The sequence below is a fragment of the Erpetoichthys calabaricus genome, chromosome 14 (assembly GCF_900747795.2).
Source record: "Erpetoichthys calabaricus chromosome 14, fErpCal1.3, whole genome shotgun sequence".
NCBI lineage: Eukaryota > Metazoa > Chordata > Cladistia > Polypteriformes > Polypteridae > Erpetoichthys > Erpetoichthys calabaricus.
In genome coordinates this window covers 87,202,471-87,219,093 of record NC_041407.2, presented here as the reverse complement: position 1 = coordinate 87,219,093, position 16,623 = coordinate 87,202,471, and the positions used below count along the sequence as shown (strand labels likewise).

The 16,623-nt window shown below is 39.3% G+C and overlaps 1 protein-coding gene across 2 annotated transcripts in view; it reads left to right on the top strand.

Moving 5' to 3' along the window:
- Nucleotides 1-3,592: 3,592 nt before the first annotated feature.
- si:ch1073-358c10.1 (peptide methionine sulfoxide reductase MsrA) overlaps nucleotides 3,593-16,623 on the top strand; it is a 162,865-nt gene continuing 149,834 nt past the window's right edge. For both annotated transcript variants that reach the window (XM_051918870.1, XM_028819111.2), the window contains exon 1: nucleotides 3,593-3,773. In XM_051918870.1, the coding sequence (XP_051774830.1) occupies nucleotides 3,629-3,773 (145 nt within the window). In that variant the 5' untranslated portion in view covers nucleotides 3,593-3,628. The remainder of the gene's footprint in view (nucleotides 3,774-16,623) is intronic.

Here is a 16,623-nt window from a genome sequence, read left to right as displayed (position 1 = left end):
CACACTTGCACTTCCTGTTTTGATTGCGTCGTCAAAGCCAAAAATGACTAATCAAGCCAAAGTCAACCTGGCCAATCAGATTGCTTGGAGGGACTGGACACACACAGACTGTAACGTTTTATTATTTAGTAGATGTGTATACAGAGGCAGAGCAATGAACATATTCATCCATTGGGTATATATGTATTACAGATCGATACTGTAATGATTTGAAGTTTCGAGGGATGGAGTAACAGACTTAGTACTCTGACAACATTGGAAGTAGCTGGTCCTATAAAGAACCATTGTGTCTTCCTGGTCGAATCTGCTATCTCCTTCTTTGGATACTGTGCAGTGCCACTCCGATGTTATGTGACACTACATGCCCCTGGCAATATCACACCACACCTGTGCATGTACGCCTCAAGTTCTGCCTCACTTCGCTCACCTGGGGTCAACACCAATGCTTTCTGCCTCTCTTTCCCTAGCATTACGAGCTGATCCAAAGCCAGGATTCTACCCGCCATGTACTCAGGCCAATAGATGTTAGCCATCGAGGTATAATCTTCTTTAAGCATTTCTCAAGATCTCTATTTGTAACTCCCACATCCCACTCTCCTACACTCTCATGAGGTGTTCTGATGGCTGGCTTCTCTTGTCCCGCCACTCCTGACACTTCTGGTAGTTCTCATCATCTGAGAAATGTGTCCCTCTCAGATCCAAAGGTCGTTACAATATGTTCTACTCACTTAATCCAGTTCTGACTTTCAGGTGGTCAAAGTTTATGCCAGCAGCAGTAGGCAGACTCACACACAGTGGTGCCAAGTCAGAGTCACCAATTCACCTTCCACTCATGTCTTTGGGGGATGAGGAAAGAAAACCAGAGGCCCTGCTGGAAAACACATGGAGACATAGAAGAATGTGCAAATTCCTCACAGACCATGAGTAGACATGAGATTCAAACCTAGGATACTGGATCTGTGAGGCAGCCATGCTAACCATTGTGTCACCATGCCACCAAACATGTCTATTATTAATGAAGAAACATAACTGTCAGGTCTATAAAATACTCAGTCATCATTGGTTGATTGATTCATCCTCTCATTCTTTTTTTATTTATTGTTTCAATCTGTGAAGTCAGTTACAGGGTCATGGGAAGCTGTACACTATTAGGACAGCTTTGGGCCAAGATGTTAACCCTAGCTAGAAGTACAAGTACATAAGCTCATTAATAAAAACACATTTAACTGACCTGCTTAAAAATTAATTTATCAGTCATCTAACCCCATTCAGTATATTGTAGGGTCACTAGCCAAAGCCTGTCCTTACAGTGTTGGACACAAGGCAGCAAGGAGCCCACCGTAGATGGAATACTAATCTAATACAGGGTCTGCATGTCAGCGCCTACACTGACTAATGCAGGTCCAGTTAGAGTTTAGAGTTTAGAGCTGGGACAGGGCAATGTAAGGACCGAAAATAATTAAAAAAAGAATGATGAGAGTAGAAACAGATGATGTTCAGCAGATGATTGTAATCATGCTTTTTGGTAACAAAGCTGCATCCAGGGAGGCCTAGTTCTTTAGAAGCAAAGATGGGCACAAATATGTTACCATCTATTCCTGGTTATCTACTATATGGAGTCTGTTATTGATCTAAATAAATAAAGGTTCTTTCTGGAGCCTTCATGTGGATGGGTCTTAAGGAAACCAAAAATGATTTCCCTATGTCATCACTCTGAAGAACCACCCTGGCACCTTTATTTTTAAGAGTCATCGTATTTGTGTCTCTATGGGACCCAATATCTTACCAATGCCAACACATATCTTAAAATGTCACTGACAATGTTTACTGCAGGTATTTTAAAGTTGCAGTAAAAAAAATCTGGAATAATTATCGTGGACAATATTATCAATATAATTATATTGCACTGTATTTAGCTTGTAGGCATGGTGATTCAGTAGCTCAAAAAACATTTCTGTGAGAAAGGTTGATGAAAAATATATTTATAGAGAAGCAGCGCCAGATGTAATGGTGGTACAGTCTGTAACATCGTGGCCTCACAACTCCGGAATCCTGGGTTTGAATTCCATCCTGGTTACGGTCTATAGAGTGGGCACTTTTACCTTTGCCTGTGTACTCCAGCTCTAATCCCACATCTCGAAGACATGTGTTAGGTTCCGAAAGAATTATCATACCCCGAATTTCCTCCTTCATGCTGAAGATGTTCATGTTTAAATTAGTTAGCCCCTCTAAATTCACTGTTCTTCTGGTTATTTTGAATGTGTGTATAAGTGAGCCCTTCAGCAGGCTGCTGTCCTGTCTATTGTCGGTCTTTAACTTTTCCTCAGTCCTGCCTGAATAGGTGGCGGCTCTCATTAAAATAAACTGGAGTCATTTATAGATCGTATGGATGTATTTTAAGGTACTGCTCTAAAAACATTCTGAATCAGCACATGTATTTTAAATGTTTAACTGTGAGTAAATCTTCAAATGTTTCAAAACATTGACATTCCAAGATTTCCTGAATATATCGATTACATTTTGAATGCATACGTATTCATTCTTTGTCTTGCGTTTATCTCAGATGTGTAATTATCAATTGTGTTTATGTCCGTCGTGTAACTCTACTTGCAGAGTCATAAAAAAACCGGAGTCAAATCCTGTATATCCGAGTGTACTTGGCTAGTAAATGTGATTCCAGTAAGCACCGCCTCTTGAAATGCATGGACACGATGCTGTACCCTTATGGGGCTAATCTTATTATTTATCCATCCGTCCATTTTCCAACCTGCTATATCCTAACTACAGGGTCACGGGGGTCTGCTGGAGCTAAATCCAGCCAAAACAGGGCGCAAGGCAGGAAACAAACCCTGGGAAGGGCGCCAGCGCAAACACACACACACACACACACACACACACACACACACACACACACACACACACTAGGGACAATTTAGAATCGCTAGTGCACCTAACCTGCATGTCTTTGGACTGTGAGAGGAAACACTGGCATACACGGGGAGAACATGCAAACTCCACGCAGGGAGGAAGTGAACTTGGGACTCCTAACTGCGAGACAGCAGCGCTACCACTGCGCCACCCTCTTATTATTTATTACAAAATCTTTATATTGCAAAACCGAAAATGCAATCGCAGCGGAATTGCCCAATCATTCACTTATTTCTTTAGTGAATTTTGAGGCAGGATCTGACAGATTAAAGCAGACTTAGATCGCAACCGATCGAGTGGAGTATGCGGGGCGCATTTGCAGACGAGCGACTACTTGAGTTAATACACTCAGGATTGCGATAGTTTCATATCTTTAAGCAGATTATCGGGATGCTGTAAAGTTGATTTGCAAGAACGTTTATTTTAAAAGTCTTGTGATGACTTCTCTCTCTCTTTCTTTTTTTTTTGCACAGAACACAACAGAAATCTTTTTCATCATGACAATGGAATTCTTATCAAATTAACATGGTTTACCATACATATCTATGCACGATACCAACTGAACTGCCAGTGTGAGAGTTCTGTTTCAAATGAGCGAAAACGTAGAAGTTTGACGTTATGTAAGGATGAGGAGGAGTAGTGTGCATACCACGTGGTTCTGTGTCACACCACGCGTACTTCCGCCTTGTGACTGGACTACATGTTGTTGCCGGCGAATCTCCGGCGCTTTGCTCCAAGCTTCTTGCACGCGTGTCTCCTGAGTATTGCAGGAATGTCGAGCAAGACGTCCTTAATCAGTAAAGAGAAGGCTCTTCCAGGGAGATCGGAGGCGATGGTTGTGGCAGGTAACCAAGTGTTATGACAAGCGGCGTCATGCCCCCCCCCCTTCCTTCCCAAGTGGCAATGATGGGGCTTCAGTATTGGGTAGCGTCATTCTAGGGGTGGGCTGTTCCGTTACCTCGTGTTTGTATCTGCCTGTCATTCGTCAGAAATACTGTTTTGACGTGAAAGGAGTTCTGAAATTTGTCTTTAAAGGGTTAATGCCCGCATTGGATTGTACAGCGTGTACACTTTTACTGCATTTGATGCTTTGTTTCGATTGTTACTTGTTTCCTGCAGTAAACGGTTTACTTTTATTTAAAATGTGGTCACCACCTTTGAAATTGATGGCATTGTCTTACATGCGCAGATGTCGCCGATTATACCCACGGTAAATATGTTAAAAGTGAAACAAAGCAATTGTCCCATTCGTTGATTTGGAACTGAAAGTAAGAACTTAGTTACGGAATTTGTCAGGCTACTTCAAAACATCAGAATCCTGCGCTCGAATCGCCGCGGGGAACTGACAGTGGAGGGGCTGCAACGTAATTGTCGTTTGCATGAGTATTACTTTAGGCTTAATCTCACGTTCGAAAGATTGTTAGTTTAATGGAACTGATACACCGAGTTAATGAACGGCCTTATTCCATGCGGTGGGAAAGTGTCCAGTCCAGAGTTGGTTCCTACTTTCCGTCCTGTGGTGCCAGGATAATCAGTGGCTCTGCTTATGCCATGAAGTTTGTAAGAAGGTTTTTAAAAAATGGACGGACTGAGTGATGCTTGTTGACCGAATGCTTTATTTAATCCAGGGGTGAGCAACGTCCGTCTTTGAGGGCCTCAGTGCTTATAGGTTTTCATTCTAACCATTTTCTTAATTAGTGACCCATTTTCCATCCATCCATCCATTTTCCAACCCGCTGAATCAGAACACAGGGTCACGGGGGTCTGCTGGAGCCAATCCCAGCCAACACAGGGCACAAGGCAGGAACCAATCCCGGGCAGGGTGCCAACCCACCGCAGGACACACACAAACACACCCACACACCAAGCACACACTACGGCCAATTTAGAATTGCCAGACCACCTAACCTGCATGTCTTTGGACTGTGGGAGGAAACCGGAGCGCCCGGAGGAAAGCCACGCAGACACGGGGAGAACATGCAAACATGCAAACTCCACACAGGGAGGACCCGGGTCTCCAGGTCTCCCAACTGCGAGGCAGCAGCACTACCCACTGCGCCACCGTGCCGCCCGTGACCCATTTTATTCCTAATTAATGCCATTTGCGGTGGGTTGGCACCCTGCCCGGGATTGGTTCTTGCCTTGTGCCCTGTGTTGGCTGGGATTGGCTCCAGCAGACCCCCGTGACCCTGTGTTCGGATTCAGAGCGTTGGAAAATGGATGGATGGATGGAATTTATTGACTATTTAAGACTCAGACCCTTTAAATCAGGGGAGAGCAATGTCTGTCCTGGAGGGCTGCAGGTTTTTGATCCAATCTAGCTGCTAAATTAGAAACCATTCCTTGGTAATAACGGGTCTTATTTAATATATATAATGACTTGTTAGTGTTTTAACATTGCAATGACAGGTCATTCTTAAATTGTTGATTTTTGTTTTGTTTCTAATGATATAATCCAAATGTTTTAAAGTCTAAAACAGATTAGTAATTTTCAGTTCCTCTGACTTTCTTCAGTATCGTTTTGAGTATTTTATTAAGCTAAATTTTGCATAATGAATACACACAGGTGTAAATGGAAACAGGTTAGATGGAGCGCTGCTGTTTCCATTATTATTTGCATCTTATTGCTAATAAGCAGCAATTAAAAACAGGCTTAAATGGATGAATTCACTAAAAGATGCAATTAGGAGTTTAAAATTTTAATGAGAGAGACCACTGTAATGAAGGAAAAAAATATTACTTGAGCAATAAGTTCTTCATCAACAATAAATGACTTCTAATGAAGCAATTGGGTTTGAAGAAAAACCTGCAGCCACTGCAGCTCTCCAGGGCCGATGTTGCTCACTCTGATTTAAAGGATCTGAGCCTTAAGTAGCAAATCAATTAAATTAAGTTAATTAGCAACAAAAAAATGGTCACTAATTCAGAAAATGGCTAGAATCAAAACCTGTAGCCATTTTGGCCCTCCTGCATCAGAGTTATATTAATTCATTCTATTGTGGTGTAGCGGTAAATGCTTTAGACTTGAAGCCCTGATATTCTTTGTTCAAATCCCACTATTGCAATGTGACCTTGAGCAAATCACTTCACTTGCTTGTGCTTTAACTGGAGAAAAAAACAAAAAGAAATATAACCAATTGTATCTCTCAAATGTTGTAAGTCGTAAGTGTGTTGGATAAAAGTGTCAGGCATATAACAAGTAATTAATTAAATCAGGTACACAACTTTAACTAGGGAGAAGGTGTATCATTATAATCACAAGATGTTGCATGCAAAAGAGCAGCGCTTGATATGTGAATAACAATCTTTATAAGTAATGCCATTAAATATTCACTGTGTAAAAGTAGTACTAGGGTGTTGTACCGTGTTAGCCATTATAGATGTAGTGAGAAGTCAAGCAAAATGACACCTTTTATTGGCTAACTAAAAAGATTACAATATGCAAGCTTTCAAGGCAACTCAGGCCCCTTCTGCAGGCCAGATGTAATCATTATTAAATGCAGTGATCTAAATTAATTACAGATATAAAACACCAAATAACTGACCACATAAGTATTCACCCACTTCAAGTCAGTATTTAGTGGATGCCTCTTTGGCAGCCATGACAGTCTGGGTACACAGGTCTCTTTCTCTATCAACTTTGCCATGTCTGGACACTGCAGTTTTTCCCCCATTCTTCTTTTCAAAAGTGCTCAAGTTCTGTCAGGTTCCAGGAGGATCCTGAGTGAACAACCTCTGTCAAGTTCAGCCATGTCTTGAGCACTTGGGTGTTGTACTGTGTTAGCCATTATGAATGTAGTGAGAAGTCAAGCAAAATGACACCTTTTATTGGCTAACTAAAAAGATTACAATATGCAACCTTTCTAATCTTTTTAGTTAGCCAATAAAAGGTGTCATTTTGCTTGACTTCTCACTCAAGTCCAGCCACAAACTCTCAGTTGGATAGAGATCATGGAATTTGACTTGGCCTGTCCAGGACATTTTAACATTGCTGTTTTGAAGCCATTCTTGTGTAGCTTTGGACTTTTGGCTCTTGCTGGAAAACAGATCTTCCAAAGTGCAGGTTTCTTGCAGACTGCGTTGTCTTCCAAGATTGTCCTGCATTTTGCTGAATTCATTTTACCTTCCCAAGCCTTTCAGGACCTGCTACAGAGAAGCATCCTGACAGCCTGATGCTGCCACCAGCATGCTTCATAGTGAGGATGGTGTGTTTTTTGATAAGGTGCAGCCTTCAAATATGTAGAGATAAGCTTAGTTCTGTCTCACTAGACTACAGAAGCTTCTTCCAGCTGACTTCAGTGTCTACCATCTATCGTTTAGCAAAATTTAGCTGAGATGTCATGTGCTGTTTTTCACCTTGTCACTTTTCCATAAAGCTCTGATTGGTGAAGGACCCTGGCAATACAGTCTCAACCACTGTAACTTGCGACTCCTTCAGAGTTATCATGGCTCTCTTGATGGCCTCTCTCATTAATCTTCTTCAGACATGATTGCTTGGTTTTTGTGGACGGCCTTCCCCAGCAGATTTACAGCTGTTCCATACTGTTTCCATTTCATAATGACTGATTTAACTGGACTCCAAAGGTAATTCAGTGACAGTGATACTGTAATCAATTAACTACCCCGACTACAGACATATGATCTCCATTGAAATAATTCTGTGACTTCTAAAACCATTTGACTTCACCAGTGAAATTTAGGTGTGTCATATTAATGGGGGTGAATACTTATGTAATTAGTTGCTTTGCAGAGACGTGTTTTCACTTTGACATTAAAGAGTCTTTCAGTGTTGAATAAAAATAAAATGTGAAAACATCCAAACTATAATAGTTTTTATAGGCACTTTACTGCACTTAAAACTTGGGTGGCCTCACAGATCTGGCTTTCTGGTTTTGACTTTCACAGCCAGTGATAGTGAATGTGAAATTTGCACTTTTTCTCCCACATTTCTTAATATGTGCAGTTTATGTTAAATTAGCAATTCCACACTGTCCCTCACAGTATGAATGTGGATCCTAGGACTTACCTGTGTTCTGTTCCATATTGTTAGAACATTAGAACAATCAAGATGAGAACAGGCCATTCAGCCCAACAAAGCTCGCCAGTCCTATCCACTTAGCTCTTCCAAAAAAGCATCAAGTCGAGTTTTGAAAGTCCCTAAAGTCTTACTGTCTCACATCTTCTAACCAGTGTTGCCAGAACCTTTACAAGTACAAGGGGGTTATGCTGAAGCTTTATAACAAGCTCGATTCTTGTGTGCAGTTTTGGTTTCCAGGCTACAAAAAGACATAGCAGCACTAGAAAAAGTCCAAGAAGAGAGACTAGGCTGAGTCCAGGGCTACAGGGAATGAATTATGAGGAAAAATTAAAGAAAGATAAACCTTTTCAGCTTAAGCAAAAGGAGATTAAGAGGAAACGTTATTGAAGTGTTTAAAATTATGAAGGGAATTAGTCCAGTGGATCGAGATGGTTACTTTAAAATGAGGTCGTCGTGGAAACATGTGAAAGGTAAATTTCACACAAGTTAGTTTTTCTTTAGCTAGAGAGCCATCGACACGTGGAATATGCTACCAAGTAGTGTGGTAGACAGTGGGACTTGAGGGACTTGCAGAACTCAACATGATGTGTTTTTAGAAGAATTAAGTGGATAGGACTGGCGAGGTTTGTTAGGCTGAATGGCCTGTTCTTGTCCAGATTGTTGTAATAATTGCAGCACCTCTCATACCCTTGATTTGGTTTAAGTGGTTGTTAGAATTTTGCATTAAAAAAAAAATAAGAAAGAAGTACAAATCAGGCATATATTCATTTATGGAAGCCAGCTGTTTGGCAATGTTGTTTTTTTTTCTATGTATTTGAAATAGTGCTATGTGCAATTATTTTCTTTTTCTTTTTAAACCCCGAATCTAAGTTACATGTTTGCCTCTGCTGATGGTGTGATTCTGTTATTCTGTGAATCTACATTTTCTCTGCTCTAGTGTATATGCATGCCTTTGTTAAAGGATGGTCGCAGAACAGGCTTTTATGTAAAGAAAGCAACAGACTTCATTTGACTGAATGAACACTGCCTGCAGGGTTTTGTTTCTATTTTGTAAAAAGTAATTTTTGATTGTTCTGCTATTCCAAAGGTTGATTATAGTATGTGAACTATTATATTCAACATCCCCTAAATCTGTTTTTTCGCTTGCCATTGGCATGTGCCTGACCATAGTATATATCATTTGCTTTATGTGTAAATAAAAATAAATATGGATGACAGCTGGCAGAACGGATTTTAGTAAAGGAGAACATTTGTAAATAGTAGTGAAGTACAAGGACTAATGTCAACTGGCATTTCAGCTGTATTCAAAAGGAAATTTCCATTTAAGACAGATAGTACACTCTTTTAAAATCCTTTTTCTTTAATGGCACTTTATGATTTTCTACTGAGCTATGTGCTTCTTCGTAGAGCCATTGCTTGTCAAAGTACCATTTCATTCTGGGACAGGTTCTTTGCATCCCAATGTGAAGAAAAAAAAAACCTGAAATCTTTAAGCTGCCTAGCAGGACGCTGACAGATTAACAAATTTGTTACCATCTCTTCATGGTTATTCACTGTATGGAACCTGATACAGATCTAAATAAAGAAAGGTTCTTTCTGGAACCTTCAGGTGGATGGGTATTTTGGGAACCAAAAATGGCTCATCTATGGTATCGCTCTGAAGAACCAGTGTGGCACCTTTATTTTTAAGAGTATGGCAGCCAGAGATTAAAACACAAAGGAGGTTCTTGCTTCTTTATGGATACCCACTGCTGTCCCAACATCCACTGAGGCACTCAGGCATAGAGCTGAATAGTGAGAGGCTGACATGGTCATCTTTATGAACATCTTTTCCTACAAAGAGCATGCCCAGATTTGTGGCCGGTGAGGTGTGTGTACAGTGTCCAGATTGTGATGTGTTGAAATTAGGGAAAAACAAAATGCTTTGCATGTGAGGGATGGCATTTCATTTTTATAGTTTAGAGTGTTTTCAGCCATTAAGCAGTCAATAAATAAATCGGCAAGCTTAATTCCCTTCTCATTTCAACTTAACGTTGATTAGCATATTGAAAATCACTGCTTTAATTACTTGAGAGCTGACTTGCATTTGTATTACATTTATGTTTAAAATTCAAATTCAAATAATATGTCTTGACCTGCATTATACATTAAAATAATGTCTTAGCAAAGAATGTTAGAACTGTTTCAACATTTTGACCATTGCGTCATCATTGTAAGTACAGTTAGTCCGTAGTGGTAGAAAAGATGAATTGCATGTTACCGTCTTTACTATCTTAAGTGAAAAACCTTTTCATGCCCTTCTGTATGAGAAAGGGCAGAGCAGATTCCTTTAATGTGTGTAGTGACATCCTTCACATCTCTCTAGTATAAAAGAAAATTTTGAGACAAGACTATTGCCAAGAGATTTTTTCAAGTCCCGTGAGATGAGACTATTACCAATAGATTTTTTTCATGTCCCACAAACCTGTCAACCATTTTCAACCACACACGCGGTCCCCACACCTCTCATTCGTATGAATACTTTTGTCAGACACAGTTCCTGCACTCTCAGCTCTTATAAATTTTACGTTTTCCTCACTTTTAACAGGCGACAAGAAAGGTAATGTAGAACATCATCTGCAGATAACACAAAAGGAGATCTTGATATGACATTCATATTAAAACGTTTACAGTTTCTGCATTACAATAGCTTTTGCTGTGACAATTAACAAATCACCGGGACAAACAATCGAAAAAGTCGGTTTATTTATCAGAGAGAAAGAAATGATATTTACTCACGGGCAATTATACGTTCTGTTCTCACGATGTAAGTCCAAACACGTAATCAAAATTCAGTGTGATATCGACAAAAAGTTAATTCCAAATATTGTTTTTACTGCAGTTTTATAGTAAAAGTGTAAGTTTAAAAAGTATTTGCGTGTTAAGTTCAAAGCCAAACAGAACGAAAACGTATAACGCAACGAATACCTCTAAAGCAACATGAGACATAAATTTCTTTCAATTTATTAAGTTTTACTATTTTTTACTATGGTTAATTACTCGCTGTAATGCAAAATAGTTAGTTGTATTATGCATATGTAACAATTTCCATGAAAATAACAATCTGTTTAAATTGTACATCCACTTTCCCATACACGAGCGACAGATCCGTGAAGTGGCTAGCGCGTAGTGCCCGCCCGGGGGTTGGTGAGCAAAGCAAGCAGGGGGCAGAGCCCCCTAGTCTTCTATAACTTGGTGATGTCCAGTGTGCTTTTCTACACTGTGGTGTGCTGGTCCAGTAACTTCACTTCAAGAGAGGTCCACCAAATCAACAAGCTAATCAAAAGGACAAGAACACACTTTGAACCTTTTGGAGATCATAGAGGAGGAGAGAGAGAGTGCCATTACGAGCAATTCTGTACATTTTCGGTCTGACACACTAACACTGAGGACTTTCAGACAATGAATTATGGGGCTCCTTTATATCAATGGTAATATGTCTTTGTAGTGCCTCACTATTTCATTTATTACGTGTGCTGTTGCTTTTAGAACTGGCTCTGCTGAAACAGACTTGACAATTCTATTGTTTTCACTTGAATTTGAATACATATTTGTGAAAAGCATCACAGTTAATAGTCAACTGTTGTTGTTTTAGATATGCCTTTAAACACTTGTATTGCATCACTTGAGAAATTAGCAGTCAATATTAATATTAATGCAGCACATGCAGACAGTCATGGAGTATGTGAAGTAGATGAGTTTATAGAGAGGTGTGTTTTATTTGGTAGCACCCATGTCACAATGAATACATGAATGAATATGAATACCTAAATTATACACACCATTGAGGTAGAGAGGTGTTGTTTTGGAATTAGTGGGTTGTGCAGTCATTGTTGGTTCATAACATCCAGGTCTATTAAACTGCTTTGTTAAAACTTGCTAGTGTTGTTACTTCATATTAATTATTAAAGTGTTGCTGAAGCTAATGTTTTACAGACATTGCAGGCCATTGGATTATAATATTCTAATGTAACACTTTGTGCTACCTCTGTACAGATGAAGTTCACCAGATCTACAAATTTGCTTCATGGGAACATTTTGTGCAGGCCATCTGCACCTGTTCTACCCTTTCATTATACAGGAGTCCTGCAGCATGTTGGTGGTTTGCTTAAAACTAGCATACCTTTGTACATCCTGCTTCCTTTGGATAATTAACACTATTGGCCCTGCTCAGCCTGAGGAAAAGAGTTACAAGAATATGCAGCATACACTTTTTATTGATTTTTATATTTGTTATAATTATGGATGGGGGTACATTGAATATACTTGATACTGATGCTCAGGAAGCAAGTGCTCTCCAAAGAACTCGATCAGCTGCAAAGAGTTCAGTTTCATCCAGTGGTAGTTTGACAGTTTTCAGATCCCCCAAAAAAGTTGACCTGCAAGTGGTATATGGCCTGCCTGGTTTTCATGTCCTCTGTGGTAGTATCCAGCACATGGCAAGCTTTGGAATGCATTGAGTGGGAAGACATAGTATGTGTCCAGCTGAGTGCACCCTGCATTCTGTAACAATGTATTCCAGTGATCTTAGGCCACATCGCTTCAGCACCTCATCATTTGTAACATTCTCTCTGTACGAGATGCCAAGTATTCGTTAGAGGCATTGTTGGTGAAAGATATTGAGCTTCTAAGCAATCTGTTTCATGTTCCTCCAGGTTTCGCTGGTATAGATGGCAGTTGAGATGACAACTTTGGTGCACATTTGAATTTTGAATGCTGTACTAACTGATGAGGATGACCAGTCATTGAGTAAACGCTGGAACACACCAGTCTCCTTACTGATCTGACATTTCGTGTCCATTTCCATATTGTTGTTATCTGATACAACACTGCCGAGGTATGAGAATTCGTCAGCCTCATCGATTTCATGCTGTCCGACAGTTATTTGCATCGTGGATTTACAGTTGACCTTAGACTTGTCCGAGCAGATGCTTAAGCTGACTCTCCCTGCTTCACGTTCAAGGTTCGAGGTCATAGCTTGTAGCGCAGGTTAGTTACAGCCAATAGTACCATGTCAGTAAAATCAAAATCTGTGAATCATGAGTCATTCATCCATTGGATACCACCCCACTGAAATATAAATCTCTGAAGATGTTGACAGATTCCTTGGGGATTCCTTAGGATCACATTCACCTTCCATAGTGACACTCGATGGATGCCATCAAAGGCTTTCTTGAAATCTACGTGGGGTGTAGTCAACAAATATACCGCACATATCAAGTACAAATTGGCGCGTAATTTTTTTTAAAGATTTTGGCATGAGACTCACTTTGGTGTGTCACTTCTCTCCCTCTGCCCATCCAGACCACTTTCCTCTATGAGTGCTTGAGATACTCATACGTGAGTTGTCTGTGATAGATAGATAGATAGATAGATAGATAGATAGATAGATAGATAGATAGATAGATAGATAGATAGATAGATAGATAGATAGATAGATAGATAGATAGATAGATAGATAGATAGATAGATAGATAGATAGATAGATACTTTATTAATCACAAGGGGAAATTCATATACTCCAGCAGCAGCATATTGATAAAAAACAATATTAAATTATAAAAGAGTGATAAAAATGCAGGTATAACAGGCAATAACATTGTATAATGTGAATGAGTCTGGAGAGAGTGAAAGAAGTGAAGCATGAAGGTGAGTTTTTTGTTGAGTTTAAGTGATGGAAGCAGATGAATTAATTCCAAAAATAAAAAAGGCACAAAATAATTGTTGAAAGGATACATAAAATGTCCAGTTTAACGTAAAGTCATGTGATTGTTACTGTTCTGCACATTTGTTTCTCCCAGTGAGTTAAACTGTTGTCACAAATATTATGCACAAAAAGCGTGCTTTATGTTGCTTTGAAATGTTTCTTGTTGTGTGCAATTACCAGGTTTGAATTAACACTTTTTTGTTACATTTAACTTGGTTGTGATTTCCCCGTTTTGCATACAAGTTCAAAATTGTTTCAAACCAGTAATAATTATACAGTAAACAAAAATGATTTAATGCAGACATATGTTGCAGCATGTAGGGCCTAGTAGAATCATCACATTGGAATGATTGTATGAATCAAAGGTTTAAATCCTGCATTTATGAAATGCTTTAGAGGAGATTTCAAAATATTGAGATATACGGTATATTGCATTTTGTGTAATAGGCTAAAAATATTGCCAAATTATTTGTAGGCTGTATCACCAAGTCCTAGTTATAACTTTTCCATTTTTTGTCTGCGGTTGTTTAGTGCTTTTTTTTCTTACTTGATAAGAGCTTTATTAAGTATTAAAAATAAATTAAAACCCTTTTTAAGATAAAACTGGATTAAATCAGAACATTTTATCCTGTGTTGACAGGATTATGGCAGCAGAGTTTCTCCAGCATAAGTAAAGAAGTGGAGGTTCAGACCCCTTACTTCCTGCATTATATCTCAAGCATCATTACAAGACAGGGTATAGAGGGTCTGTTCAGCTGTCACTAAAGGCCAATGTTACAGATGTTTGAACACATAACTCCAGTTCTTAAATCCTCACACTGGCTCCTGGTTAAGTTTAGGGCAGATTTCAAAATCCTCCTTTTAACATATAAAGCCTTAAATTGCCAAAGCCCTACATACTTATTTGAACTTATTATTACTTACGAGCTAAAGTGTACATTGAGATTTCAAGATTCTAGTCTGCGTATTAGTCCAAGAATTAACAAAATAACAGTGGGAGGACAAGCTTTTAGTCACAGGGCACAGAATCTGCTGAATGGTGCTACTATAAGAGATGCCCCTTCAGTTTCAAGTTTTAAATCACAGCTGAAGACTCACTACTTCAGTTTAGCATACCCTGACTAGAGCTGCCGATTAGCTGCACATAAGGCATCTCTGTTGATAGTCATTAGTAGTAAAATATAAGTAATATGATATTTATAAAAAGTTAATAACCCTCACCTACTGTGTTTCTCTTCTTGGTATTCTCATCTGGCACTTGGTGCCACTGCTCTACTGCCAAGTTGTTTGCATATTTATGGAAAAGTCTGATTAAGGAGCACTGGAATCATTGGGTAGAAGGGTCCAAATCTGACTGATTGGTCCAGCACTGACTCAGCTGTAGAATGGCCATTAGCTGGGGAGGTGTCTTGATGGATGAGGTCTCCAAGTTTTTGACTGTGTCAGGGTTGTCTGACCCCTTTTCTATTATCTGGCTGTGGTTCTACATTTAGCTGATGGATAGATATTGTTTTTTGTCATTTATGTTAATTAGTTTCTACTTTGTTTTTGAGGTATTTGTGACAGTTCTGTCTTAAACGAGTGGTATAATCTGTTATTGCATTTTGCCTTGTATTTTGTACTTTTGTATTGTATTTCTGAGGTGGCCATTGTAGATTGGCAATCTAGCTCTGTGATTTCTTCTGTTTTGTTTTGTGTGATGTATTTACCCCATTTTTGCTTTGCGCACTTCCATACCATAACCTATTGTGTATGTGGAAAGAGCAAAAGCTTTAGAATCGTCACAAATTCCAATTTCTGTTTTTTGACGGCTCTCGACGTTTTAGGGTCCCCTGACACCAAAAACATCGATATCTTGATGATGGGTGTGTGTGTCTGTCAGTGTGTGTGTGTGTGTGTGTGTGTGAGCGTGTGTTTGTGCGTGTATGTGACTGTGTGTCGCAGTTTCTTGAAGACGGTCTAGAGCTAAAATGGCTGGACAGAAAATTACCAAACTCGAAATTTAAGCCTGTTATGAGATGATGATATGCTGATTAGTTTTTAAGCCAAATAGTGCAAGAAAAAGAGACACTCTAGAGGAACCCTCAAATCCTGTAACTCTGCAAATAATTATGAGTTCTTCTCATCAATTGCTATCGTAATGACCTATTTTATGATCGGAAAAATCAGCATGAGAGCCGTAAATGACTACTGACATGTTATATAATAGTTCATGTAACTTGGTTCCTATGGCAGAAAACCTACTGACGCTCACGTTCAAATTTTTTTGACACCCATTACACGCCCAGTCAACCTGGAAGGGGGTCTCTCTCTCTCTCTTTCTCTCTTTCTCTTTCTCTATGTCTTCTAACTTATTTCTTTACTAGGGTTTTTTTTTTTTGTTTGGAGAGTTTTTTTCTTGTCTTCTTAGAAAGTCGAGGCCTGGAGGGCTGTCAAAAACCAAAGCCTGTTAAAGCCCATTGAGGCATGCCTTGTATGATTTTTGGGCTATATAAGAAATTAATTGTTGTTGTTGGAGTGCTAACCAGTTCTGTGATTGGGCTGTGGTTGTATTGTTCACTAACAACAACTTTGGCTACTCTTGACATTGAATGGCTGCCATCTGGCACCAGTGAGCCTTGACCTTGAGCTTTCGTGAACAGAGCTTCATGCTTTTGTTTCTTTTTCTGCCCATAATAGATTCTGATCTTAGATCGTCATGTCATGTTTTCATGTCCTTTCATTTATTTGTCTTTTGCTGTAGCTATACCATTAACCTGCTTTTGTCTCCTCATGTATTTTGCAGTTGTTTCTGTTCACTTGAATTCAGATATTCTATTAGTGCTAAAGAGACAGTAGTTAGCTTGTGGCAGTCAGACAATGTGAGAGGAAGCATTATAATGGAGAACAACAGCTTTTGCATCTTTAAAAG